Source organism: Dama dama, chromosome 23 (genome assembly GCF_033118175.1).
Source record: "Dama dama isolate Ldn47 chromosome 23, ASM3311817v1, whole genome shotgun sequence".
Taxonomy (NCBI): domain Eukaryota; kingdom Metazoa; phylum Chordata; class Mammalia; order Artiodactyla; family Cervidae; genus Dama; species Dama dama.
Genome location: NC_083703.1, coordinates 54349193 through 54375652, shown reverse-complemented (window position 1 = coordinate 54375652; position 26460 = coordinate 54349193). Strand labels below are relative to the sequence as shown.

The window sequence follows — 26460 nt, the reverse complement described above, 5'->3', positions numbered from 1 at the left end:
GGGGTCTCAGCCCTGAGCTGGAAAGAGGGCAGCCTGAGAATTCCTCCCAGTCTCTCCCTTGAGGGTCTGAAGCTTCCCATCACCCTGAGAGCTGAGCTCTGCTTAGGGGTGGGAGCCTCATGGTTTCTTGAGGCCAAGAGGAGGGGTTTCAGGATCCCACCAACCCTGCACATCTTCCCTTCTCCCCTAGCCCTCCAACCCAGCTGCTCAGGCCTAAGCCAGGCCCAGGGAGCCCCAGGGAGGCAGGGGTCTGGGTCCCTCAGGGAACAGATGGGGATGTGGCTGCCTCAGGGCCATCCCAAGGGCCTGGCACTATTTGGGATCCCTGAGAAAGAGAGGCTGCCGAGGTCCCAGGGGCAGGACTGGAAGGCTGTGAGGCCTGCCTGGAGTGACTAAAGTGCCACATGCTCAGCCACCCCTGCGGACTCGCTGGGACATCTCATCCTCTGCTCCCCACCAGGAGGCAGGACTTAACATCAACCTCCCCACCCCCACAAGTCTGGGCTTCCCAGGTGGCACTAGTGGTTAAAAAAACTGCCTGCCAATGCTGGAGACATAAGAGATGCAGGTTCAATCCTGAGTGGGGAAGATCCCTTGGAGGATGAAATGGCAACCCACTCTAGCATTCTTGCTTGAGAATCCCATGGACAGAGGAGCCTGGTGGACTACAGTTCATAGGGTTGCAAAGAGTCAGACATGACTGTAGCAACTTAGCATGCACACACACCCACAGCCCAGTGCACCAGGGCTCCCTCTGGCCCCAGGGCCTCTGCATCTCCCTGCACTGGTGCTAAGGCAGCACTGTCTCATCTTCAGGACACTGAGCCTGAAGAGGGCAGGGTCTCCCACTCACTGCCCCCAGTGCACACGTGGGTTATCCACGAGCTCTGGGTGGTAGAAGCCACAGCAGCAAGGTCAGCACCAGCCTCCAGCTCTGAGCACCTCCCAGCAGAAGCCCTGGTGGCCCCCTGCCCCTAAGCTCTCTCTGCTCAGACCCCACCATGGAATGGGTCTGCCCCAGGGGTTCCACTCCTCACATTGCTGCCCCTCTCCCCCAGGGGTACTCTGTGTCCCTCCCGGGCCCCCAGGAATGGCAGCAGCCCTCAGTTTCCCAGCTGTGCTCCCTCCTGAGTAACCAGCAGGCCCAGGATCCAGAGCAGGCGCCTTGCCAAATCCTAGCCCCACTTCCTGATCACATGAACTGTCCATGGTCCTGGACGGGCCCCTCAGGCTGGCCTCTCCAGCTTTGGTCCCTGGAACCCCAGTCCTGTTGGAGGCACGAGTGACGGGCACCCACGAGATGCCCACACACTTGGACACCAACTACAGGGATGTGAGAGTCCAGGGAAGGGGCAGGGCCCAGGGGCTGAGGGTCCTTCACACCAGATAGAGGGGCTAGACCAGGCCTCCGCCAAAAGCCCTACCTTTTCTCCGCTCTAACCAGGACATGCCACCATCCACTCAGGGGCCCAAGGCCAGCAATGGGGAGTGACTGGCAGAACCTCCACCTTCCTGGCTTAGTAAATGCAGCCTTTACACTATCACTTAAAAAAAAAAAAAAAAACTACCCTTTTATCGGATTATCCACTCTTAAAATCACTGGTGAGGTTGAGACTGGGGTGGATGGGGGCAGGCTGGCCAGCGGGCTGCTTGAAAGGTGGCCTGGGAAGGTAAGCGAGAGCGAGACAAGCCTGGGTCTTGCCCAAACAGTCCACCCTCTTGGTGCCAACTGCACTGACCTTATCAATGATCCCTCAGTGAGCAGGAGGCATGCCTGGCTGCCACTTCCATCACAGGTCTTGCCACGGACCCCTGTCCAGGCCCAGCGGGCCCCCTGCTCTTGCAGCTCTGAGCACTGGGCCCTACCTCACCTCCTCCTTGCTCAGCCCTCAGCTTAAGCCTGACACCCCCTCTCCTGTGGAGAGCAGCAGAAACAGACTGGAAGTGCAGGGGCCACCGTCCAGCACGCTTGCCGCCTCCAATAAGCTGGAAAGGTGGAAACAGGCTGGACTAGCAGGGGTCCTGGGTCCCAAATGATGGCCAGAGCCCAGGAAGCGGGGATGGGAGGTGGGAGAGAGACAGGGCCTGCTTTCAGGCTGGGGCGGCGGTTATTTAACCACCTCAAGCCCAGATGCGCTGCCAGGCAGCCCAAGTCAGACAGACAACAGAGATGGATTTCCTCCGGGGCGGACCAGCTAGGGCCGCGCCACGGGGGCGGGAATGGGCGGGGCCAAGCTGAGCTTGGGGCGGGGCCTAGTTGGCCTCGCAGCCAACTAGGCGGGGCGGGACCGAGCCTAGCTGGGGCGGGGCCGATATCGGGGCGGAGTCTCGCCAGGGCTGGGGCGGGGCCGAGAGCGGGGCTGTACCGCCTTATAAGGGGGGGGGGGGGGGAGCCGCGTCCGCGCGTGCGCGCCCTGCGTGTCTGGTTTCTGGAGCGGCCGTCCGCTTTTTCTTACGCAGATGGGCTCTGTGGCCTAGCGCCCCTGTGCCCACCGTCCGTGATCGCACGCCGAGGCCCGCGAGGGGTCGCCGCCGAGGTGGGGCCCGGGCGGCGCGTGGATGAAGTCGAGCGGCCCGAATGGGCAGCAGGGGGCGGCTGGTGCGCGACGGCTGGCGGGGCTGACCACCGGGCGACCGGGAAGTCGGAAGGGTGCGGGTGGGCAGGGGGCGACGGATAGGACCTGGGGCACGGAGCTGGGGGCCCGCCGGCCACAGGTAGGGCCACTTCCCGGAGCCCCAGGCCGGCGACCCAGCGCACAAAGCGCCTTTATTGTCCCTCGCGGCCGGTTCGGGCTGGTTGGAGCCGCCCGCGAGGAGAGGGCGGGCCGAGAGTTCCGGATCCCCGCCTCGACTTGGTAAACAAACCCGGCCTCCGCCCCTCCCAGGAGCCCACGGGGCTGACCTGACCCTGGGGTCCGAGCGGGTCTACTCAGCCCGGGTGGGGAGCACCCTTCTGCGGAGGCAGCAGTGACCGAAGGGGCTCCCCGACCCCGCGTGCGCAGGTTTCCACCAGCCCGCAAGCAAGAGCATGGCAGCCATCCCCTCCAGCGGCTCGCTCGTAGCCACCCACGACTACTACCGGCGTAAGTCAGCCCCTTGCCCGCGCCCTAGTCCGTCCCGAGCTCCCCCGCCTAGAGCTTGTGGGGTCAACTCACAGGTTGCTTGAGAACCTGTATCCGGGTGGGGAGCGAGCTGCTAAGGACCCTTGGCACCGGCCTGCGCTGCTGGTGAAGCCAGCGCTTGGCCGGGTGGACTGGAGGCCCGGTGCCCCGTGGAGCTGAGTGGGCCTCTTCTCTCCAGGCCGCCTGGGCTCCACTTCCAGTAACAGCTCCTGCGGAAGTGCCGAGTACCCTGGGGAAGCCATCCCCCACCACCCGGGTGAGTGCAGTGTCCCCTCTGTCCCCAGGGCCATGCCCAGGGAGAGACAGCTGCACTCTGACTTTGCCTCGCTCCTCTTAGGTCTCCCCAAAGCAGACCCAGGACACTGGTGGGCTAGCTTTTTCTTCGGGAAGTCCACTCTCCCGTTCATGGCCACAGTGCTGGAGTCCCCAGAGCAGTGAGTGTGCCTTTCTGGGGACCAGTGTGAGGGGAGGGGCGGGGGCAAGTGGAAACAGCCCCTGACTTCCTGCTCTCCCCCAGCTCGGAGTCTGCCCAGGCCTCCACCAGCACGATCACCTGTGACCTGGCTCGGGAAGCTGTGGGGAAGCAGCAGCCCAGCGGCCAGCCTGGCAAAACCAACTGCAGGCCCCCGTCCTGAGTGACCACCACCAGCTGCCAGGCTTCCTTTCAAGGCGCTAGGCTCATCAGAGCCCTCTTGCTCCCCCTGCCCTGTACCCTCCCTTCCCTTCCTCTCCCCAAGACCAAGCAGGCTGCAGTCAAGGGAAGCAGTTCGGTTTTTAATATCAAAACACCAAAAAGGAAGTTGAGAGAATCCCACTCTCTGCTATCCGAGCCACACGAACGCGCCTTCCTCACACCCCGGAACCCTGTGCCTTGTACCAAGTGGACAATAAACTCCAAGAGTGAGCAGCCTGGTGTGTGTGTGTGAGAGAGAGAGAGCTGTGTGCTCCCCCGCCCCTGAGGGAGAAGTCACTAACCCCTCAACCTTCTCATTTCCAGGTGTGAGAGAGCTGGCCATGCTCCTTGGGCCTTCCTGGAACCCCTCCTAGGGGCCTCCTCTGAGGTCTGACCCAGGTTCATGTGGGCAGACAGCTCCAGTGAGTGTGGAGCCTTGCATCTGAGAAGGGGTGGGGTGCCTGGCTATTTTGGGAAACCAGGGAAAGCAGGCAGTCCAAGAAGAAGCTTCCAAGGCAGCTGCTGAGGTCAGAGCCCTCTATTGTGATTCCACCCCTGGTCCCTCTTGCTGCTGCTATAGGAGGCCGGCGGGGTCTCTACCTTGGGGTCAGAGGGATGCCAGTGCCCCCTGGAGGACCTTGAGGAGGCAGTCCTCAAACTTGGCTTGCCCTTTCTCCCATGTGTCTTCTGTTAAGGATGTTGCCTCCTCTCTTCTCTTGTAGGACACACGCTGGACAGGGCCCCCAATCCCCAGAGTGGATCTGAGGCCCCGGCACCCCACTGAGGCAGAGGGGAAGCAAGTGTGGGAGGCTCCTGTGGGTCGCTCTCAGCAGGGAAGCCCAGCTTTGGGCAGAGTCTGACTCAGGAGGCCTGTGTGGTGTTGCGAGGGATAGGTCCTCATCCTCTGCCAGCCTCCTGGGACAGGCCTGAGGGGTGGGCTAGTGGTATCCACATTCAGTGGCCAGCAGAGTTTGACTGGGGTGTGGGGTCAGGAGAGGGCAGTTCAGTGAGGCAGTGGATAGAGCTTTGGTGTGAAGTCAGAGGCTTAGAGGGGTGGCCTCCCCTGCTTGAAGGGCCAGGCTCTGCTGGAGGGGCCCATCCTCCTCTGGCCGCCCCACCTCAACTCTGTTCTAAGTCACATAAGTCATTTGGGTGGCTAGTAGCTCCCAAAGCCTACACTGTCTGTCCTGCCTGCCCTCCATGTGTCCAGGCAGGTTGCAGGCTGGGGGGCAGGCTGTCCTGTGGTCCCAGGGAAGGCTGGTCAGTGCTAAGGCTGGGTGGGCGGGTCCACCTCAAGGATTAGCCTGACCCCCACCCAGTCCTCCTGGCCACAGTGTCCAGATGAGGCCCCCAGACACCCTGGGGCAAGTGTTTGCCAAGGCAGGTGGACAGGAACAGCACTGGCCCCAGGGAGCAGGTGTCAGTGCCCCCTCTCTGCAGAGGACTGGGGGGTCACACCCCCTCAAGTCCGAGGCTCAGGCAGGGCCAGGGGGCAGAGGAGGTGCAGCCAAAGCCTAGGTCCCCACCACACAGCCAGGGAGGCTTGACCCTGGTCCTGCTAGTTGGGCTTCAAGTCAGGACCAGGGACAGGTCCATTCTGAGGAAAGAGGGGTGATCTGGCTCCAGGGAAGACGTTGACTGTAGAGTACCTGGTACTTTGCAGGCGTTGGTATCAGGGGAAGGGACAGCCCCAGCTCCAGGCTGCACTGGGGAAGGGGTAGGCCCAGGTCTGCCAGAGCCCCTTCCCAGGAGTGTCCAGATGGTTCTGGGAGTGGTCCGTACCTTCGGCAAATCCTCAGTGAACTGGGGTGGTCCACAGCCATGATCTGAGGTCCTCAGGCCTTGCTTGACTCATGAGGGCTGACCTGGCCTCTGGGCAGCTGCTGGGAGGCTGTGAGCTCAGAGCGGGTTCTCGTACCTCGTTAGGCTGGAGAGCTTCTCCCACAGCCCTTTGAAGTAGGGTCTCTGCTCAGGGTCCTTGTGCCAGCAGGAGAGCATCAGCTTGTGTGTGGTGGGCGGGCACTCTGGGGGGCAGGGCATGCGGTAGCCGCTCTCCACCCTGAGGAAGGCCTCGTGGTTGGACATGCCTGCGGTGAGTGGTACAAGGGGGCTCTGGAGGCAGGAAGCCAATGCCCTCTGCACCCCTGGCTCTCTTACCGCCCTCTGGCTGGTGGCCCTGAAAGATACTCAGTGAGTGGTGCAAGGGGTGTGACCAGGAAGCAGCCCCCCACTGCCCTGCCGACAGTCTGCAATGCTGGGGCCCAGTACCTGGATAGGGCGTCTGACCCCTGCTGAAAATCTCATGGAGGAGAACCCCGAAGGACCAGATGTCAGACTTGATGGAGTAATGCCCTCGGGAGAGCGCCTCTGGGGCGGTCCACTTGTAAGGGACGTTGTGGTCATAGGAGAGATAGATGTCCTCCTGCAATCAGACACATGCTGGGGGTGGGCCTGGGGGCTGCCCCTGCAGCAGGGACAGGGCAGGGGAGCCTGGCATGTGGTGGGCAACTGTGCGGTCAGGACCCACACCATGTCATGGCTTCCTGGGAGCTGGGCTGGCAGACCCTGCTTGGATACCCACAGGCCGTGCCCCGGAAAACCACAGTCACAGAACCCAGTGGAAAGCCTCCCAGAACAAGGGGCAGAGAATTCTTGAAAGTGAGCTTCAAGAAGACTTTGGCGGGGACAGCAGGTTAGCAGCCAAGCTAGGGGGATGCAGGGTCTGCTTGAGGAGCAGTCAGGAACGGCTGACACTTAGCTCTGGGTGTCATGACTGAAGGAACCCCCTCAACTTCTCAATGTGTTAATGGGAGTCCTGGAAGTGCTTGTGTCGCCAGCCTGCTGGGCCAGGCACCTCCCCCACACCCAACTTGCCTGTGCGCCCTGCCCTGCTGTGCCCCGCTCAGCGGGGACTTCCGTGTTCACAGCTTCTGGGCACAGAGCTGTCCTTCTAGATTCGTCCAAGGGCCTGCACTGCCCTCCCAGGAGCCTCCTGACCCTGTCAAGGGACAGCTTGGGCTCCATAGCCCATATCTCACCTGAGAACGGGAAGGCCACAGGAACTTCTAGTGGCTCGTGCCCTCATTGCCTGTGCCCCGCCCCCTCAGCTCTCCACCCTGCCCCGCCCCTACCTTGATGAGCCTGGCCAGCCCGAAGTCCCCAACTTTGCAGATGTTGTTTTCCCCAACAAGGATGTTCCTGGCAGCCAGGTCCCGGTGTATGTAGTTCTGCGATTCCAGGTAGCACATGCCCTCGGCCACCTGTGCTGCAAAGTCCATCAGCTCCGAGACGGGCAGGGCTTTCTCGTCGGAGTCTGCAGAGGCCAGGGGAGGGCAGGGTGAATGGGACCAGCCAGGGCCAAGTCCTCTGCAGACTCGCATGCTCAGGGGAGGGGTTGGGACAAAGGGCAGATGGCCTGATTTCATATTGGAACTGTGGAGCCACTGCAGGCCTTGTAGAGGCTGATAGAGTCAGCATATAGCCCTTTGGAATTTCCTTCTGGGAATCCACACGAAGCAGAAAGAACTCATATATGTACACAGGTGTTCGGCCCAGCATTATTTACATGAAAACCTCAGAAGGTTTCAATAACAGGCACCTAAGTGGACGTGGTACATCCATGTGGTAGCCCACAGACTATCAGGATTTAATTTCTGATGAACATTTAATGATATGGGAAACTGCTTACAATGATCAAGTGGAAAGTATTCCCAATGTGCTGTATTAAAATAGACCCCCCAATGTGCACACATGCATGTTGGGTGTAGTTTATCCTGCATGCACACTTCTTCCTTTTGCAGCATCTCTGCAGTCAGGCCACATCTGCACACAGTGGCATCTCCGCTCACTTGCTGCGGTTGTCTGGTCTGGGTGTTAAGTGATGGCTCTTTTTGCAGATGATGAGGTCTGTGCGTCAGTGAGATACACGGCATGAGAGTGTGTGCGGGTGTATGGCTGTGTAAGCATGTTCAGAAACACCAGAAGATGGGACAACATCTTCCAGGAAGAGAAGACAGCAGTGAGACCAGGCTGTGTGTCCCAGTAGCAGGAGGGGTGGGCAGCCACACCAAGCCTTTGACTAAAGAGGCCTCCGTTCACTGTGGGTGCAGGAGTGATGGGTGGCTTTTCTTGTCTTTGTTCTTATCTGTATTTTGTCAAATTCCTACGACGAATGGGTGGTACATTCATCATAAGATATTTTAAATCATTTTGTATGCAGAAAAGTGCTGAGGAAGCTCCCAGAACCCCAGGCTGTCCTGTGCATGGTATGGAGTGCACATCTGTGCACGTCTCCCATTCCCTCCAGTGGGCACAAGTCACTCTGGTGGCCCTACTCACCCCGCAGCAGCTCCAGCAGGCTCCCCTTGGGCATGAGCTCCGTGACGATGTACACTGGATCCCCCACGGACGCCACCGCGTACAGAGCCAGGATGTGCTTGTGCCGCAGCTTCTTCATGGCCTGGATCTCTGACTGGAACGTGTGCTGGTGCAGAAGGTCGGCTGCGGGGGTGGGAGGCCTCACTGGGTGTGGCCCCTGGAGAAGCTGGGGGCCCTCTGCCTGCCCCTCCACCCAGCCACACCAGCAGCAGCTCAGGAAAGGTGTGCACCCTTCCAGATACCCCATCTCCCAAGCCAGGATGCCAGGGCAGACACAGCTTTGTCCCCACTGTTCACATGGGGGGGTCCACTGTGTCCACCAGCGGCTCTCCCTACACCCCGGGCACCACAGACACCCCCATGGGGTTTACCCCTGACCCAGCCTGATGTGAAGCTAGAAATCCCCCTAAATGTGCTCCCTTGCAGCCCTGGGTCCCTGGTTCCTGAAGTGGGTGATCCGAACCTCTGGTGGTTCATCTAAGAAGAGTCTAGATGAACCTTTTCAGATATCTGGTGATTACTTAACAGCTTTTCTTCCATTTACATTAAGAATTTAAAATTTCCTGTTAGGATAAGTGCACTTGGGTCGCAGCATGAAAGGAGAAAGCCACCCAGATGCTGCTGCGGGTGCCACACGTGGTCCAGGTTAGGGTGCTGAGTGGTGGGCGGGGAGTCAGGGCGCAGTGCTGCTGGGCCACCTAACGAATGCCTGTAAGCGAGGTTGGAAGTCCCTGGCCTGAGGCCCACTGACCTCGGGCGATCACCTTGATGGCCACTCGGACCTTGTCCTTCCAGAGCCCTTCAAAGACCTCCCCGAAGTAGCCGGAGCCCAGCTTCCTGCAGAGCGTGAACTCCTCCCGTGGCCTCTCCCAATCGTCACAGTGGGGCAGGGGCTGTGGCTCGTGCTGCAGGGACATGGGGCGGGGGCACCCGTCCACGCGAAGTCAGCCTCAGCCACGTCCTGCTTCGGAGGGTCCTGGTGTCCTGCACGTGGCCCGGCTCACAGAGGCTGCCTCCAGCCAGGCTGACCCCTTCTGTGTCCAGCAGACAAAAACTACCCTCCATCTGCTCTGAACCAGTGACACTGGCCTGAGTGCCATTCAGACAAAAGTCCTGTCTGCTGCCAGCCAGGGCATATGGCCAGAGAGCCTTAGGACATGGCAGGAACACAGCTGACCTCTTGCTGGCCCAGGGGTGAGAGTGCCCACCCTCCCCCCATGCCCGGCTCTGTACAACCACAGCTGCCCGGCTGCCAGAATCCCCAGACAGTGTCCCTAAGGGTTCCCAGGCAGTTGAGGCAAGGACCCACACCCATCTCCACTGGAGGGTTTGTGTCCCTGTAAGGGGCAATGGGGAGGCCAGGGTCTGGTGTGGGGGTCAGGAGGCTCTACCTTCCGGCAGGGCGAGGTCAGCCGCAGGCCGTGGGACAGGCTCTGGACCTTGTGGTGGTCCACGAGCTCGGACAGGCCAGGAAAGGACACAGCCTCGTTGAGGTGCAGCCAGCCGGCCCGCCACCAGATCTTGTAGTGGCGCACGGTCTGCTGGTCCCGCACTGGACGGAGGGGGGCACTCGTGAACAGGTGCCAAGAGGGGCCCCCAAGGGGGAAGGTGAGGACCCAGCAGGACCTTGGGACAGGGGCCTAGACAGTGGGGCCCGCGCCCACCAAGGGTCAGAGCTCCCAGGGCAAGGTCTGGACGTCCCAGGGATGGGGAGAGGATAGGCCAGAGGAGCTGAACTCTACATGCACAAAGGGTTTAGGGACCAGGAGTCCAGAAGTCAGGCCCGGGGGTGGGCGGGGGGACTGTGGAGCGGGGAGAGCAGGAAGTAGGTACCTGAGAGGACATAATCGGCGCCTGGCTTCTCACTGATGCGGATCAGGAAGGACCCCTGCTCGTTGCCCATGGCCTGCAGTCGGTGCAGAGCTTCCGAGCGAGAGATTCGGCCAAAGAACCACCTGCAGGATGGGGGCACCCTGAACAGAGCAGATCCCCCCAGTGCCCCTACCTTAAGTCCCAGCCCCCACCTGATCTGACCCTCTGCCTCAGATCCCAACCCAAATGCACAGTTACTCTCTGACACTCACTGATCCAGAGTACCCTTCTTTGCGCACTGCCAACTCCAAATGTCCCAAGTGGCCAATTCTGGATACCAGGAAAGGCCTGGAGATCCAGAAGTGGGAAAGGCCCCCCACCACCCTGCCGGGGGCGTCCCCTGTCTGTGGGGATAGAGCCCCCCATCCTGTGGGTGCAGCGACCCATCCCCAACTTCAGCTGTGACTCTGCAGCCATGCACTTGGACCCATCTTATTTGGATTTTTTGTGGGTTTTTTTTTTTTAGTTTTGGCCTTGCCAGACAACATGCAAGATGTGGGATCTTAGTTCCCTGACCAGGGATGGAACCCACACCTCTGCAATGACAGAGCGGCCTCTTAAACACTGGACCACCAGGAAAGTTCCTGGGCCACACAGTCCTGTGACCCTGTGGCACCTTCTACCCTGGGGCCACAGACACACGGTGCTCCAAAGCCCTGGGACCTGAGGATTCACACACACCAGCACACACCCATTCTTACACCCCAGCCCCCAGCGCCAGGACAGGGACCAGCCTGGACTCTGGAGGGCGGGGTGGGGCCAGTGGGACTCCCCCCAGGGCACCTCTGCTGCCAGCCGCTCTGCCTGCTGCACCCTCGACTCCTCAGGCCCTGTTGAAATGTGAGCCCCCGCACAGAGGACCACTGCCCAGCACTGAGCCCTGTGGGGCTCACAGCCCACTCCCACCCACCCACCCAACACCTCTGGAGTCTCTCCCCTTTGCTCCCTACCCCACCTCCTTGCCTCCTTCCACGTCTCGATGTGCTGTGTTCCCAGGGACTCAAGGCCTTTGCCCTGGCCATGCTGACCCCGCCTGAGGCCGTCCAGTGTGTGCTGTGTCCCTCCGGGAGGACACAGTAGGCACTCCATCAGTGGGGCACATGGGCACCCAGGGACTTCCTCCTCCAGACCCTCCCCCCCCCCCCAGAGCTCACAGAACCTCCTCGGGTCATGTGAGCACGCCCAGGCCAGGCTGCTCCTGTGGCCCAAGCTTCCTGGGCAGCCCCTCAGGACTGTAGTCACCTCCCAGAGCTCCCTTGCCAGTGACAGGCAGCCATGCTGACACAGGAAGCATGTCTGTGGCCCACACCCCGGCCGGCCTGTCGCAACAGCCTTCCCACTCCCTCTGATGAGGCCACATGTCTGGTTTTGGGTATTTGGAAGGGGAGCAAAGCTCCACTCCCCAGAAGGCCCAGACTCTGCCCTCTCTGGGTCCCACACGGTGCATTGACCATCGGGAAGCCCAGGGGAGGGGCCACAGTCTCAAGACCCCCTCCCCAGAAGTCACACACAGATGCCCAGCCAGGGATCCCAAGACCAGGATGGTAGGCCCCACCTCTTGGGGGCGCAGGGGCAGGGAGATGGAGCCATGGATTCCCAATCTGTGGCAGCCCAGGGCTCCTGCCCACATCCAGAGCCCGGCCACAGAGACACAGAGCTCTGTCCCCACAGACCCCTGCCCCAAGCTCATGAGGGGCTGCATGGCCCAGGGATGGGGGTGGCTTGGAGTGACCCACCAGGGCCACAGGGACACTCACGGCTCTGACTCCACTGTCTCCTTCTCAGCCAGATAGTTGTGGGGCACGTAGCCCTCAGCCAGGGCCCGGCCCGCCCCATCCAGGTGCACGGCCCACCACCACTCCTCCTCCTTTCTGGCCACATGGAAGAGGTCCCCTGCCCGGAAGCTCAGCTCCTCAGCAGTCCGAGCCTCAAAGTCCCAGAGGCCCACGTACTTGGGGCCCAGGGGAGCCTGGCCCTCGGACCCCATGGCTGGTGCAGCGGCAAAACTGGGCCGTCCGGCCTTGCCGCCTTCTCCGGTCCAGCTGGGAGCAGCATGTGGGCAGGGCTGTCCCCAGCAGTCCGTCCCTGCCCCACTAAGCCACCACCCATTTCCCTGTGACGAGGTGGCAGGGCCAGCCACACCTGTGCCACCAGGGACGGCCCCTCTCGGGCCTTCTCAGGCAGCCTAGGCTCCACCCTGAGGGCCACCCCCTGGGCCAGGTCAGTCTGGGCACTAACTGATCAGTTAACACCTGCCAAGAAAGCTGCCCACTAAGTCGTCACAGGTGCCACTGGCCACATGGCCAGACCTAAGCGCCAGGAGAAGGGAGAGGGGAGTCACTGATCAGGCAGGAGGTGTGGGACTTGGAGCTGGAGGGGAGGGACAAGGCACGCCCTCCCCAAACCACCCCCACCCCACCGGACTGTTGTTGCTGAGCCTGGACCTCAGGACGACCAGTTCCCAGCAGGGTTCCGACCAGAAGCCCAGGGCTGCTTCTCTGCTTCTCCTCTCGGGGGAGCTCCCCGGAGGCCCAGGCACCTCCTCCCCAGCTGGAGGCTGGGGTGCCAGGGACTCTGCCCAATGGGAGGGCCATGAGGACAATGAGCAAGGGAATCACACACTCATCCTGCTTGTGGGCGGGTTCCCTTTTATTGAGAAGAGACTAGGCACCACCCGCCTCTCTGAGATCAAGAACAAGCCTGCTTGGCTCTGACCAAGGAGGGCCCAGAGGGGAAAGACAGACGGCTGGGCGGTGAGAAGTTCTGAAGCCCCCACCCCCGCACACCTACCCCCTCACCATTGGCCACAACTCTCTGACACTCCTTGGCCTTGGGCCCCGCCCCTGAGCCATGTCCCGGGGCCTCTGGTTCTGCCTGTGTCACACCAGCAAATGGGAGGGATCTGAGGCTGAGGCCCGGGCCCTCCTAAGGCACCAGTGTCAAACCTGTTTAGCTTGTGCTGATGACGTGCTGGTGACCCCCACGCACATCTGCCTCTCCTGTCACCCCACCCAGCATGCTCCCCCCCGCCAGGACGCCTGCCAGCCCCAGTTCCCACACACAGCAGGAAACAAGAAGGTGAGCGCTTCAACGGGGCTGGAGCCCGAGCCCCACAGGCTTCTTGGTCTGGGAACCACCAGAGCCAGAGGAGCCCAGCCCTCACCTTCGGGCCCTCCAGCTCTCCCAGGACAGGATAGAGAGGGGTCAGGGACTGAAGGCCAGGGCAGAGCTGAGGCCCAGCTGCCTGGTGTCCCAAAAGGCTGAGGCCAAACCCTCCTGCCCCCTCCCCCATCTGCCTGGGGAGGGTGGGCTAGGGACTGTGTCTCAGGCTCTGACCCACAACCAAGGTGACTGGGGCACAAGGGGTCCCTCACCCTCCCCACGACCCCCTCCCCTGCCCTCTGGGAAGTTCTCTGCCCCAATTTCTCCAACCCTGCACAGACTGTTTTTCTGAGCATTTGAGCAGCTCCTGGGGAAGGAGGGTCACTTATCTGAACCCTAGGGTCCCATCTTCCTGCCCCATGATGCCTCTGTCCCTTCTGTCCCACAGCTGCCAGCCTGGGGCTCCCACGATGAGAGTCGGGAACCCTGAGGGCAGACCCCACCTGCCCAGTCCCTGTCCGTGTCCATCTCGGAGGACTGGAGCCGGCAGGGTGAGGTGAAGCCAACAGTGCACGTCCTGTGACAAAGCCGTGCTTGAGATCAGCCCCGGGGCAGCAGCTGCACCTGGAAACTGGCTGCTTCCTGTCACAGGAGGGCCAGTGGTCACCGGGTGCCCCTACGCCAGAGCATCCACGTCTGCCCCACCCCGACCCTGCACAGTCAGCCAGCACCCAGGACCCCAGCTCTGAGGCACAATGCCTCCCTGACCTTTGCCGACCCACAGAGAACCGCCCGGAGTGTCACCCAGTCACCTGGTCACCAGTCTGAGCTCCCTGTGGCCTGACAACCCCCTCCCTCCCTCACTCTCTGCTCCAGCCCCAGGGGCATGGGAAAGGCCGTTCACCTGGCCTCTGCAGCCTCCCCCGCCATCCTGTTCCTGCCCACAGCCCAGGGGGTGTGCTGCCTCTGAATCCCCGGATGTGGGCGCCAAGATGCCCTGGGGTGGAGGTGGGCACGTGAGAGCCAGCTCTTCCTCGGGCACGATCCACCAGACGGAGGGCTGAGCCGTCAGCCCCAGGTCCTGTTCTGGTTAGGGGCTCAGGCCCAGGTGGCCCACAGGAGGGAGCGGCTATGCCAGTCTGTGCCACGTGGGGCCAGTGCCACGGGCTTGCCAAAGCCCTAGCACCGACAGCTGCAAGAAGGCCACAGCAACCCACCAAGGCTCCTGACTGTGGGAGGGGGCTCGATGAGGCAGGCACCGGCAGGAGGCCTCTCTGCCCCATGTCTCCCTGAGGTCAGGGCGAATGTGGGCTCTGTCTGGGCTTCTCTGCTGAGACCCTCCCTCTCTGGGGAACACTGGTCACCCTGGTGGAGGACGCTGGTCCCTCTCCTGTCTGAGCGGGTATTCGCATATGTCTGCCTCGTGTGCACAAGCCGTGTGTGCCAGCACGTGTCAGGGTGTGAGGCCCACAGCCAGAGGCTCTGTGGGCTGGCACCAGTTCTGAGCAGCAGGTATTGTTGGCAAACACTGTCCCGTGAGGGGGGTGCCTGGGCAGGGGCCCGGGTCATGTGAGGGCGGGGCGGCGGCGCCTGCTCGTGGCACCCAGCTTCTCCCGCAGTGTGGTGAAGTCCGGCCGCTCTTCCGGGCAGCGCCTCCAGCACCCCAGCATGAGCGTGTAGACCTCAGCCGGGCAGGCGGCTGGGCGCGGGAGCCGGTACCCCCGTGAGATCTGCTGTAGAGTCTCGTGGTTGCTCATCCCTGGAGAGGGGCAAGAAGACAGGCTGGGCAGGTGCTTCCTCCCTTGGCCTGGGAATCACCCTGGAGCCCACCTCCAGCCCTGGGCAGACCCTGCCAAGCAGGCAGCCACCAGGCCTGGTACCCCTTCCAGGCTCAGCGACCCCCGGGCAGAGGGTGCCTCCTCCTCCAGGTTGGCTCCCACGCTTCCTTCCTTGGACTACCCTTCCCTCCTGCCCTGTGCTGCCTGGAGGCCCACCTTCATAGGGACACCGGCCATACGTGAAGACCTCGTAGAGCAGAACCCCGAAGGACCAGACGTCAGACTTGGGTGAGTACACGCAGTAGTTGGCTGCCTCGGGTGCTGTCCACTTGACAGGGATCTTGGAGCCGCTGCGCGGGGAGTAGACGTCATCCTGGGCAAGGGGAGACCAGTGGTGCAATGGGTGGAGAGGCAGTCTCCCCTCAGCGCCTGAGTCGCCCAGCAGCCCGTGGCTAGAGCCCACACTGACCTTGAGCAGCCGGGCCAGGCCAAAGTCGGCCACCTTGCAGGCCAGGTTGTCGCCCACGAGCACATTCCTGGCAGCCAGGTCCCTGTGCACGATGCGCTGCTCCTCCAGGTAGCTCATGCCCTCGGCCACCTGACAGGCAAAGGTCAGCAGGAGGGGTGGGCTCAGGGCCTGGCCTTCGGGGCCTGCAGGCGGGGCCGACAGTCAGGCGGCAGGCGTCTGCGCTAGTCACTGCCCTCCGCGCCTCGGGGTCCCCAGCTCTAAGTTGGGTGAGGACAGCACCGCCTGCCAAGGCCACAGGGGGGCACTGTGTTGTGGTTCCAGGTCAGCCTGGCCCTGGTTCCCAACCAGGAACAGAAACAGACCAGAGTTGGGGAGGGGTGCACTCCGGGTCTGGTGGGGTCCATGCCAGAACGAGTGAAATCATGTAGGATTAGTGACCCAGAGGGGCCCCACCTGGAGCTGCAGTGTCCAGACCCCACCCAACCTCACTCGTGGCCAGAGCCCACCCTGGTCATCTGGGCTTTGGACAATCGGCGTTCAATAAAAAGGCCTGGAGGACCATCAGGAAGGGTGAGGCATCCCCATCCCCACAGCGACACTCACTGCCCAGGAAGGCCTGCAGGCTGCCTTTGCGCATGAGCTCCGTGACGATGTAAACGGGTTCGCCCGCCGAGCACACTGCATGAAGCCGGATGAGGCGCTCATGCCGCAGGCTCTTGAGCGTTTGGATCTCCTGGGCCAGGTCTGTGAGCTTCACATCGCCTGCAGGACAGGGCAGCGTTCCAGGACCTGCCATAACCACCGCCGCCCACCGCTACCGCCCTGGGCTCCGGGGTCCCACCCACCTGGTCTGATGACCTTGACCGCCACGGGCATGGAGCCCAGCCACAGGCCTTCCCACACCTCCCCGAAGTAGCCTTCGCCCAGCTTCCTCCGCAGGGTGAACTCCGAGTGGGGCCGCTCCCACTCGTCCTGCTCAAGGGACTTCTGCAGGGGTGGGAGCACTCAGGGCCTCTGCCTGTGGCTCCCTGAGCAGAGTCCACAGCTTCTCCTGGGGCCCCAGGCCTCCAGCTCTCTGCCCCTGTGCCCCAGCACACACTCGCCTCCGACCCTGCTCAGGGCCAGGGGCACAGGTGCTGACCTCTGGAGGCCTGGCCCTAATTGCTTCCGGACCTAAGTGGCACCTTTGCCAGTGCAGGCATCCACCCACACTCATTAGTGTCCCATCCAGGCTGTCATTAAGAGACCAGAGGAACCAGATGGCTGCTCGGCCCCTGGCAGGACTGCTTGACTGGGATCATCGCAGATACCATGGCTCCAGCACAGGTGTGGCTGTCCTGACAGGCATCTCTTCCCACGGCTTCCACGCTGGCCTGGGGCTGCTGTGGGTGCCCTCCCTGGACGCCTTCCCCAAGCTGCCTCCCTCCCACCCTCCTGGTTGCTCCATGGCAGAGCTGGGCAGGAAGGGAGGGCATCTCACAGGACTCATTCCCCTTCCCCCTCAGAGAAGAGAATGCCATCGGGATGAACCTGTGAGAGCAGACCCAATCCCAGGGCAGGGTCGCAGCCAGAGTGCAGAGGAGTCACAGAAGCTTCACCCAGGGTTGGGCCGGGCCAGCTGGACATGTGCTGGGAAGTGTCACGGGCCTGGTGAGGGGCAGCCTGGCGGAAGGGGTGGGGATGGGCCCACCTGGGGCGGGCAGGGCAGGGGGGAACAGGCGCAGCTGGGGCATGCACAGCAGGGGAAGGGATGGGCCCACCTGGGGTGTGCAGGGCTGCAGCAGTGGGCTCTGGATCAGCTTCCAGTTGGCCTTGTAATATGCCAGCAGCTCATCCAGACTGGGAAAGAGCCGGTCCCTCTGCAGGTAGAGGCTGCCATCGGCCGCCGTGGAGATGCGGTAGTGGCAGACTTTGGTCTGGGCCCGGACTGGGAGGGCGCAGAGATGGAGACCCCGTCTTGGCTGCAGCCCTGACCCTCCCACCATCCCAACCAAGCGACCCATACCATTGGGCCCAAGGTGGGCTGGGGGCTGGCACTGCCTGGGGAAGCCACCACCCCAAGGTCAAGGGCACTCTGGTACCTGACAGTGAGTAGTCCCCATGGCTGCTCTCACTGGGCCGGACAAGGAAGGCCCCCGGTGCATTGGGGGGGGACAGGAGCAGCTGCTGGGCCTGGGTTCGGCTGATGCCACTGAAGTACCAGCTGCAAAGGGCAGACACAGCAGTCCCCATACTGGCCCAGCCCTGAGACACCCATGACTCCCATGGGTTGGGCCCCAGATGCCCACTCCACTCAGGAGGCAAAGAGAGGAACCTGGTGCCTGGCACTGGGGACCCAGTCCAGGGTCTGCACATACCCCAGCCCCAGGGCCCAGTCTCTGCAGTCTGTGGGGACTGGGCACAAGGTGGGGGCCCCCAAAGAAAGGACTGGATAGACAACCTGGGACGGGCTGCTGCTGGAGCCTGGGGTGAGAATGGGGCCTGGAAGAACAGGGGTAGAGACAGGCCTACCCTGGCACAGATAGACATCTGTGCCCACTCTGGTGCTCTGTGGGGAGTGGGCTAGCAAACAACATGGCCAGAGTGAGCAGTGGGGCTGGGCTGAGGCTGAGGCAGGATGGGGGTGGGGCAGGGTGATGGTGGGAGAAGCACAGGTTTGTTAGGAGGTAAAATCAGCGGACATCTGGGGAAGGGTCAGGGACCTGTAGGATGTGGTTCCCCCAGACAGGCCCTGGGTGGACGGCAAGCCAGAGACACACTGATTCGGAAGCAGGAGGCCCAGACCCAGGCGTCTGAGGGCTCCATCCACCAAGGGCCTCCTGCAGTCAGCCCCTGCCTCGGGGACCCTCTACCCAGGAAAGGGGAGGGGCAACAGAGGACAGTCCCAGGGCAGCAGTGCTTCTACCTCCCCCGCCCCTGAACCCACAGCAGGGCCTGGGGGGGCAGGGCTGAACCCCCATGCACACCCAGACTTCTGATATGTTCTTGAACTCTAGGCCCTGGTTGTGGAGCAGTGGGTGAGATAAGCGTGGGGTGTCCTAGCATCTTGTAAAGTTGAGGGGTCTCCTCCTGCCTGGCTGGCCTGGGTGACAGGCAGCCAGGTGTCCGAGTGTAATGACACAGCAAGTGTGGCAGCCCTTTCATGTGCAGCCCAGACAAACAGTCATTAGCTAGTCTTCCAAGCAGCCCTTCCCCTCCCCCAGACTCTGCCCACCTCCAGGAGCTGCTGACCCAGTCTGTCTTCCACCTGGAGGGACTGTGGGCCCCCTTCCCATCAGAATGGCTGGGGGTGGGGCTGGAGTCCCTTCCGAAGGCACCTTCCTGTGACTCAGGCTTTCCCCCAGATGTACATTTCCAGGAGACGGTGGGCGCCCCAGGGGTCCCCAGGATGCCAGAGGTAGCCTGAGTGACATGAGACCTACTTCTGGTCTGCAGAGACACAGCTGGGTGCAGGACCTGGGGCCCATGTCAGGGCAAGGTCTGGGCAGCCTCCCTTTGCTAGCCCTGTTCACCAGCCAGTTTCTGGCCTTTCTCAGCCAGCATGTCACCTCTGTAGCACCAGGACTGGGAAGAAGTGCCTCTGCCCCAAGGGTTCCCCAGGCAACCCCTCCTTCTAGAAGGTAGGGATGACAATGGCCAAGATATTCAGAGGAAAGACAGGTAGGGGCCATGCCCAGAGTTTGGGTCAAAGGCCCATGTACTCTGTCCATAGCCACATGGTGGGGACCAGCCCGGCACCAGCACACACTGTGTCCTGTGGACCCTGAGCCTGGGCCGAGAGGTCACATCCTCTGAGGAGCCTGCTGGGAGAGTGCCCAGCCTCTGCTCCCTGCCATGACCACACAACTGGCATGCAAACAGCCAAGGGTCCATGCGAGCCACTCCCCATCTGTGGACTGCCCTGGCCCTAGGGGCCTCAGACACTAAGGGGAATGGGTGGGCTCTCCCATCTGTACCCACTCCCCAAACGAGCCTCTTTGGGAGCAATCCCAAAGACCAGGGCAGTGTCTGCCCCATGCCTGGCCCAGAGCAGGAGGGAGGAGGCCAGGTGAATGTGGATAGGTGAGGGAGTGAACAAAGGCACAACTCTGACCCAGCTTATCACCCCTTCCACACTGAGGTCACTATCTCACCCCTCACAGCACAAGGACGGCCTCTCTGCTCACTCATGTCCTCACCACCTCACTGCACCCCAGTCCTCAGCCCCCTGCCCCCAAGCAATGACCACTCAGCAAACACTGCAAGACACCAGGTCTGAATCCCCGTGTGCCAGCAGGCAGGAGTGGCGGGCGCAGTAAGCACACACTGTCCAGCATGCACACACCGTCCCGCTGGCTCGCGGCCCCACCTAACCACTCCTGCCAGAGTCCCTGCCCCTTCCTCTCCTAGCGGAATCAGGCGCCTATCTTGCACACCATCCCGGTACCACACCTGCGGAACTTGCTCACCGCTGGATGGCGGGGCCTGAGGAGTGATGCTGGATGTGCGGCCTCAAACTACCCTGCACTTATTACTGACTCCCTAGAGCAGGTGGTACTCACGGCTGGTCCGAGAGCGTCTCAGGGGCCACCTTAGCCACGTAGGTGATGGGCACCAGGCCAGTGCAGGGCCAGCCCGAGAGTTTGCGGGCCAGAATGTAGCCGCCCTCCTCCCTGAGGGCGTGGAGCCTGTCCCCGCGGCTGACGCTCAGCTCCTCCGCGCGCCGCGCCGTGAAGTCGGACAGCGCCCTGAAGAGCTGCGCGGGCGCCGGTGGACTGCAAGGCTCCGCGGTACTGGGTTCCTCTGCGGCGGGCTCCGGTTCCAGGTCAGCGTCGGGGTCCGGGAACCGCGGCGCGTCGGTCGGCCAGATCTTCTCCCAGAAAAAGGACAGGAAGGCCAGCCTCTTCCTGAGGAAGGGCTCCATGCCTGGTTCTGCAGGGGGCGGAGGGAGCGCAGCGGCGGGGCTCCGGGGCCCCGACGGGGAGACACTGGAGGGGCGGTGGGATGGAGAGCGCTGGAGAGGGGTTGAGGGGGGCAGGAGCTCCAGAGGCCACCGTCGGCTCCCTGCGGTGCTCAGAGCAGCGCTGGGTGGCCCTCCAGCGCCGGCCACACGACAGCGGTTGCTCTCCTCGACCTCTAGGCTGTCTCACCGGCAGGACTGGTCCCCAACTGCTGCAAATCTTGTGAAGGTGGGGCGGGCCCAGTCCCGGGACAGGCGTCAGGGCGGGACTATCGGGCGGGGTCCCGAAGTGGGGCCGTGATGGGCGGGGCCTCAAGGGTAGGCCCGTGGTGGGCGGGGTCTCTCGGGTGGGGCCGTGGTGGGCGGGGTCTCGGTGGGGCGTGGTGGGCGCGGTCTCGTGGGCTGCGGAAGGTGAAGCTGGGAGGTCGCTGTGGGGAAGGGGCCGTCTGCGTTTTGACGGTCAAGGTCACTCACGTGGTGTGATCTTGTAGGACAGTTCTGCAAACTGGTCCCCTCAGGAAACGGGCAGAGGATACTTGGGATCTCTGTGTTATTTCTTACATTGCAGCTGAATTGCTGCTGAATCTCAAAATTGAAAGTTTAATTTTAAGAAAATAGCTGAGAACGAGAAAAAAAAAAAAAAGGACGGAGTCAGAGATGGCAGAGGTGAGGACCTGCCTGACCCAGAAGAGGAGGGGAGACTGCTCTGTCCCCCACACTCTCTCTGTGGGTGGGCTGCATGGGTGGACGGTCTTTCTCTCGCTTCTGTTCATTCCTTTCCCCACTTTCCAGCTCCCCGCCTCTCCTTCAACTTTGAGACAGCATCCCCTTTCCAAATAATTCAACTCTTGCTTCTCAGACCCCTAAATAATGACATAACAACAGCTACAACATATAGACTAAGCGCCCAAGGCACCCCCCACCCCCACACGGTGATGGGCGCTTAGCCTGGCAAAGCCTTCTCCCATGAGTGAGGTCACCAGGAGGGGTGGGGGAGGGGCACCGTGGAGAGGGAGGCTCTGCCAGGGGAGGGGAATTCAGAGACAGACACCCTATGCTGGAAGGTACCCACCATTGACCTGCAAGGGGGTGGAGGCAAGGGCCCTCCCTTGACTTCGGGAGGCTTCTGGGTCGCGACCGGGAACGCGCCCCCGCAATCTCCCCGAGTCGAGGGGGCCCGATCCCCACAGTATGGGCTCTCCGCCCACCCCGCCCTCTGGGCGGAGCGTCACAAAGACCCGCGGTCCCCATGGCAACCCGGGAGACGCCGCGGTGCGAGGTTAGGCGCCCCTGGTTCCGTGCACAGTAGACAGCGCTGCTCCGGAAGGCAGGGCAAGTGGGCGCGCCGGGAGGCGGGCGAGGGGGGTGGAGGACGAGGGGAGAGTGGCGGAGGTGGGCAGGCGGGGGCGGGTGGGGATCGGTTGAGGGGAAGTGGGCCCAGGGCCAGGGGCGTGTAGGGGGTCCCTGAGGCGGAGGAGGGTGTAGGTCTGGGTAGCGGGCCAGGGCAGGCAGCTTCTTTCCTGAGTTTACCAGCAACCCCTCCTGGCTTTTTCAACGGAGAAACTGGGGCCGTCTGGAAGCACTTCTGACCTGTAGCCCTACCTGGAGCTAAAGCTCCCTCCAGAGGCGGCTTGAATCTGCCCCAGCCTTGGGGCACTGGGCCACTGAAGGACACAGGCCAGCAATCCTGGTCCTGGTCTGTTGCACCTCAGCCCAGACATTGGTGCTGCTGTGCCCAGGGTTGGATCTGCCGCCTCCATCCCAGGAAGGTCAAGTACTGGCATCTGGGGAGGGAGACCGACTTGGGTCCCAACCTCACTCTGCCCCTTGGGACTCTCACTCAGCCTCTCAGCTCCCATTTGTAACTCATCCAACTTTCTGGGTACTGCACAACCTCAGACCTCCCAGTGAAACCACTGAGTCTGTTTTGCTGTCCTTGGGGGTGGCTGGGACCTGGGTCAGCAGCCAGGAATGCTGACCCCCTTTCTCCAAGGAGCCCCAGCCTTGTGGTCAGGACCTGGCAGGGCTGGGAGCACAGCTATGCCCAGCTCTGGGGCACACTGGACCCTCCTATAGCGGGGAACCTGGGTGGAGGAGGGGTGCAGAAGGAGATAGACTCTGGGGTCTACCGTGGGCTTAAAGCCTGGATTGAGGGCAAGCTACCAAGTGTTCTGGGCTCAGGCACTCCATCTGTGAGCAAGGGGACCGTTCAGGGACTTTTCTTATGGGCTCAGAAACATCCTGAGGCCGCAAGATACAGCAGGACTCCATAACGAGGAACTGGCCTGATTGCTCCTCAGAGCTGAGGCCACCTTGCCTGCTGGGCTGGCCCTGGACCTCTGCTCTGCATCTGCAGTGGGGTGTGGACGGTCTGCAGGACAGTGGGGTCCCCAGCTGGGGTCTGGTGCTATTCAGACAGGATCACTCTGAATCCTGTCAACAGCTCCAGGGCACAGTGTGACCCCATTCCAGATGGGGCTACACAGCTAGGCAGTGGCTGGACTTTCCAAAGCACAGGCCCAATGCCCCCGTCTCAGCCCTTCCCTGAGGGGCTGAGGGGAAGGGTCCCACAAAAGACCATCAGTAGAGTGTCGGCCCTACAGTGTCCACTTTTATCCAGATCTGCAGCCTGCCCACCTGGCCCTCCAAGCAGCCTCTGTCCAGAGAGATGAGCCCACCTCACGAGCTTCCTCCCACTCCCGGAGGCCAGAGGGCCCAGCATGGGGGCCAGTGGGACTGAAGTCACACCACACAAACACTGCCCTGAGTGGGCCCCAGGTGGGCGGCAAAGGCCAGTATGAGCATTCTATTCACTCCCCGCCCTCTGTCTCCTGCTCCTAGACCATGAACTTCCAGGTGACAGGCCTGGGCCTGGACAAAATGAAGCTGGACAGTCCCCAGTCCTTCCTGGACCAGGAGGAGGTGGAAGAGGCCGAGGATGGGCAGCTGCTGGAGCCTGAGGCTTGGCGAACCTATGTGGAGCGCCGCAACGCTCTGCAAGAGTTCCTGACCTCAGACCTGAGCCCCCACCTGCTCAAGCGCCACCACGCCCGTATGGAGCTCCTCAAGAAGTGCTCCTACTACATCGAGATCCTCCCCAAGCACCTGGCTCTGGGCGACCAGAACCCACTGGTGCTGCCCACCACCATGTTCCAGCTCATTGACCCCTGGAAGTTCCAGCGCATGAAGAAGGTGGGCGCCGCCCAGACCAAGATCCAGCTCCTGCTGCTTGGGGACCTGCTAGAGCAGCTGGACCACGGCCGCTCCGAGCTGGATGCCCTGCTCGAGTCGCCGGACCCTCGGCCCTTCCTGGCAGGCTGGGGGCTCGTGGAGCAGCGCCTGGCGGACCTGTCGGCTGTCATGGACAGTTTCCTGGCCATGATGGTGCCGGGGCGCCTACATGTCAAGCACCGCCTAGTGTCTGACATTGGCGCCACCAAGATTCCCCACATCCGGCTCATGCTGAGCACCAAGATGCCCGTCATGTTTGACCGCAAGGAGTCCGTGGCCCACCAGGACTGGGTTAGCCTGCGCTGGTTTGTCACCATCCAGCAGGCTGTGCCGGAGCAGTTTGAGCTGCGCTACAAGCTGCTGGATCCACGGACACAGCAGGAGTGCATGCAGTGTGGCATCATCCCCGTGGCCGCCTGCGCCTTTGACATCCGAAACCTGTTGCCCAACCGTGCCTACAAGTTCACTGTCAAGAGGGCGGAGAGCTACACACTGGTGTATGAGCCCTGGAGGGACAGCCTCACCCTGCACACCCAGCCAGGGCCCCCCGAAGGGCCTGCCTCCAATTGGCTGGGCAAGCTGGGCCCATCCCTGACCGCACCTTCCAAGAGATGATTTTCTAGTATTTATCCACTAATAAAGAGGAGTATAAACACACATACACAATTAAAGAAACAGACTTACTTATGTTTTAGAGGCGGCGGCAGCCACATGAGTGTTTTTCCCTGACTCAGCACAGCCCACCCATGAGTCCCGGCCCCTCCAGCTTCTGCTCCCTTTTCTGGCGGGGAGCCCCAAGGCTGGCCTTTGCCGGACACTGACCCCTGTAACAAGCCTCAGCTTGCCTGGCACATGGCTGCCACCATCAGTGGTGAGAACGGATCCAAGGCTCTGGCATCTCCGCCCCAGCCCCTCCCACGTGCCCCCAGCTCCTTCCCATCACAGTGAGCAGCCATGTGAGCTGGGCACAGGCTCTGGCCACCTTTCTTGCCTTTAGGCTGGGTTCCCCAAGGGGGGTGGATACCCCCAAGTCCTGCCCAAACCTCATTGGGGGCAGTCATGGCCCTGTTACTATCGTGCGTGTCAAGGCCAGGGGACCCAAGGCCAAGAGCACATTTTATTTTGTTTTTAATGAACATAAAAGTATTATCTTCTCCCCAAAAGAAGCTGAAGTTCATCTGCACCTCCATCCTTAGGTGGATGAGGATCCTAGCAAGGGAGACTGGCAGGGTACCCTGCCCAGATCCAGGCCAGTGGGCAACCGAGAGAGTCTGCCCTTGCCTGCCAATGTGGTCAGCTCGGCCAGCAGCTTGCTGCTGCCTGTGCACATACCCACTTCGTGAAGGTGAGGAGGATGCCGGTGGCTACCTGCTCTGGCAACTTGGCCCTGCTCAGGTCTAGGAGGAACGGCACTGTGTACCCTGGCTATGGCTGAAGAAGACTGAAGGCCCACAGCTGCCCCCAGTACATGGCAAACCAGCCTTCCGTCGCCCACCGCTCACACCAGAGCAGTCATTAGGACTTCAGACCCCTGGGAAGATACGGTGTAGCCAGGGCTAGGGGGTCAGAAACAAAGCCCCTGCCTTTTCAGGGGGAGAGGTGGACTTCAACTGGGTTAAGAGGGCCCAGCACCACCCTCCCTCCCCAGATATGGACAGTGTCTTCTGCAGGGTTGGGGTGTCTTCACCTAGGGCTTCCCTCCCAGATCTCTCCAGGCGCCTGCTTGCTGCCGTGTACCAGCCAAGGGTTCAGCCAGACTGTCACGCGGTCTGTGGCATCATGTGGCTATGGCAGGGGGAGGGGGACTCCCTCCTGGGTGTCCTGCAGATGGAGTCACCCCAAGGTTCCCAGGGATCCAGAGCAGTGGAGGGTGGGGCATGGGAATGAGAAGCCTAGAGGGGAGAGGAGCAGGGGCCAGCCAGTGGACCTGAGATGGGGGGTTATGCTGGTCATACTGATCCAGAGCCCAGCACACTGGGGTGAGGGCTCGCCAAGGGAAGAATGCATGGGTTCTGAGTCCTGGCACATCTGGGCGCCTTCCGGGGTCCACGCCTCCTTCCCTTGGCCCCTCCTAGCACCTTCCTTATGGTGCCACTGCAGGTGCCAGTTTGTAAGTGACCTACAGCACCCTCCCAGTGCAGCCCTGGAGGTCAGGGCACAGGTCTGCATCTGCCCCGCCCCTCGTGCCTGAGGCTTTCTGCCTTACCAGCTTCTCTCTCTAGATCTGTTCACTGCCCTGCACTCACAGCCCCAGGCTTCAAACTGCACCTGGGACTTGAAAGCACAGCCCTCACCATGGTGAGGCCCACCGTCCACCCTCTGCCCATGACCCTCTCTCACACCACTTCTGCAAGCAGTTGCCTGACTGCGGAACTGAGGTCCTCGGGGCTGGCAATGCCTCTTCCTCCTGGAAGCCCTCCCTGATTCCAGGCTGAGGAGGGGTTGGCTCCATGCCTCAGTGATCTGGAGGGGCTGCAGCCCCAGCTGACCCAGCCCTCTCTACACCAGGCTTGATGCCCGTGCACCCTGTCGTACTGGGTGTGCCTCAGTCCAGCTGCACATCCCTCCTGACCATGCAGACTGGAGACCAAAGCCAGTGCACACCGTCTGCCGAGACTGGGGTTCCAGTTGGGGCCTCATGGCCAGAGCCCATGTCCTTCCTGGACACACAGGGAGGCTCACTCCTGAAACCAGAGGTTCATGTCCACACTTCTGGCCTCTGGGCCTCGAACCTCCACCTGCAACTTGCCTGCCACCTTCCAGGGGAGGTCCACTCCTGGCTTCATGGCTCAATGGGTGTCCACAGGATCTACGACGTTAGGAGGGGATTGGTCTCTGATGAAACGTTTCCTGCGTGGTGGATGCTGGGCTGCCGGGGAGATGTTCCTGCCTGGAGA

The 26460-nt window shown here is 62.0% G+C and overlaps 4 protein-coding genes across 9 annotated transcripts; 2 read left to right on the top strand and 2 right to left on the bottom strand.

The window, feature by feature from the left end:
- Nucleotides 1-2388: 2388 nt before the first annotated feature.
- On the top strand, nt 2389-4029 carry PPDPF (pancreatic progenitor cell differentiation and proliferation factor). Of its 4 annotated transcripts, none has more exons than XM_061126838.1 (5): nt 2389-2537; nt 3003-3083; nt 3301-3378; nt 3460-3556; nt 3640-4029. In XM_061126838.1, the coding sequence occupies exons 2-5, from the start codon at nt 3029-3031 to the stop codon at nt 3755-3757; spliced, it is 348 nt and encodes a 115-aa protein (XP_060982821.1). In that variant the 5' UTR covers nt 2389-2537; nt 3003-3028; the 3' UTR covers nt 3758-4029. The 4 variants fall into 4 exon arrangements, with proteins under 4 accessions (XP_060982821.1, XP_060982820.1, XP_060982819.1 ...); XM_061126837.1 differs by having other exon boundaries at nt 2886-3083; XM_061126836.1 differs by lacking the exon at nt 2389-2537 and adding an exon at nt 2581-2599.
- On the bottom strand, nt 4002-12155 carry PTK6 (protein tyrosine kinase 6). 3 transcript variants are annotated; one of them, XM_061126833.1, is made up of 8 exons: nt 11802-12145; nt 10006-10127; nt 9564-9724; nt 8924-9077; nt 8134-8295; nt 6927-7108; nt 6064-6217; nt 4002-5882 (listed from the first exon to the last, which is right to left on the bottom strand). In XM_061126833.1, the coding sequence occupies exons 1-8, from the start codon at nt 12029-12031 to the stop codon at nt 5695-5697; spliced, it is 1353 nt and encodes a 450-aa protein (XP_060982816.1). In that variant the 5' UTR covers nt 12032-12145; the 3' UTR covers nt 4002-5694. The 3 variants fall into 3 exon arrangements, with proteins under 3 accessions (XP_060982816.1, XP_060982817.1, XP_060982818.1); XM_061126834.1 differs by having other exon boundaries at nt 11997-12140; XM_061126835.1 differs by lacking the exon at nt 6064-6217 and having other exon boundaries at nt 11802-12155.
- A 1869-nt stretch (nt 12156-14024) lies between these two features.
- Nucleotides 14025-20296, bottom strand: SRMS (src-related kinase lacking C-terminal regulatory tyrosine and N-terminal myristylation sites). The gene is made up of 8 exons (XM_061125786.1): nt 19935-20296; nt 17475-17596; nt 17154-17320; nt 16239-16380; nt 15997-16155; nt 15394-15575; nt 15141-15297; nt 14025-14905 (listed from the first exon to the last, which is right to left on the bottom strand). The coding sequence occupies exons 1-8, from the start codon at nt 20294-20296 to the stop codon at nt 14712-14714; spliced, it is 1485 nt and encodes a 494-aa protein (XP_060981769.1). The 3' UTR covers nt 14025-14711.
- A 163-nt stretch (nt 20297-20459) lies between these two features.
- Nucleotides 20460-24178, top strand: FNDC11 (fibronectin type III domain containing 11). Its single transcript, XM_061125785.1, has 2 exons — nt 20460-20561; nt 23174-24178. The coding sequence occupies exon 2, from the start codon at nt 23177-23179 to the stop codon at nt 24176-24178; it is 1002 nt and encodes a 333-aa protein (XP_060981768.1). The 5' UTR covers nt 20460-20561; nt 23174-23176.
- Nucleotides 24179-26460: the final 2282 nt, after the last annotated feature.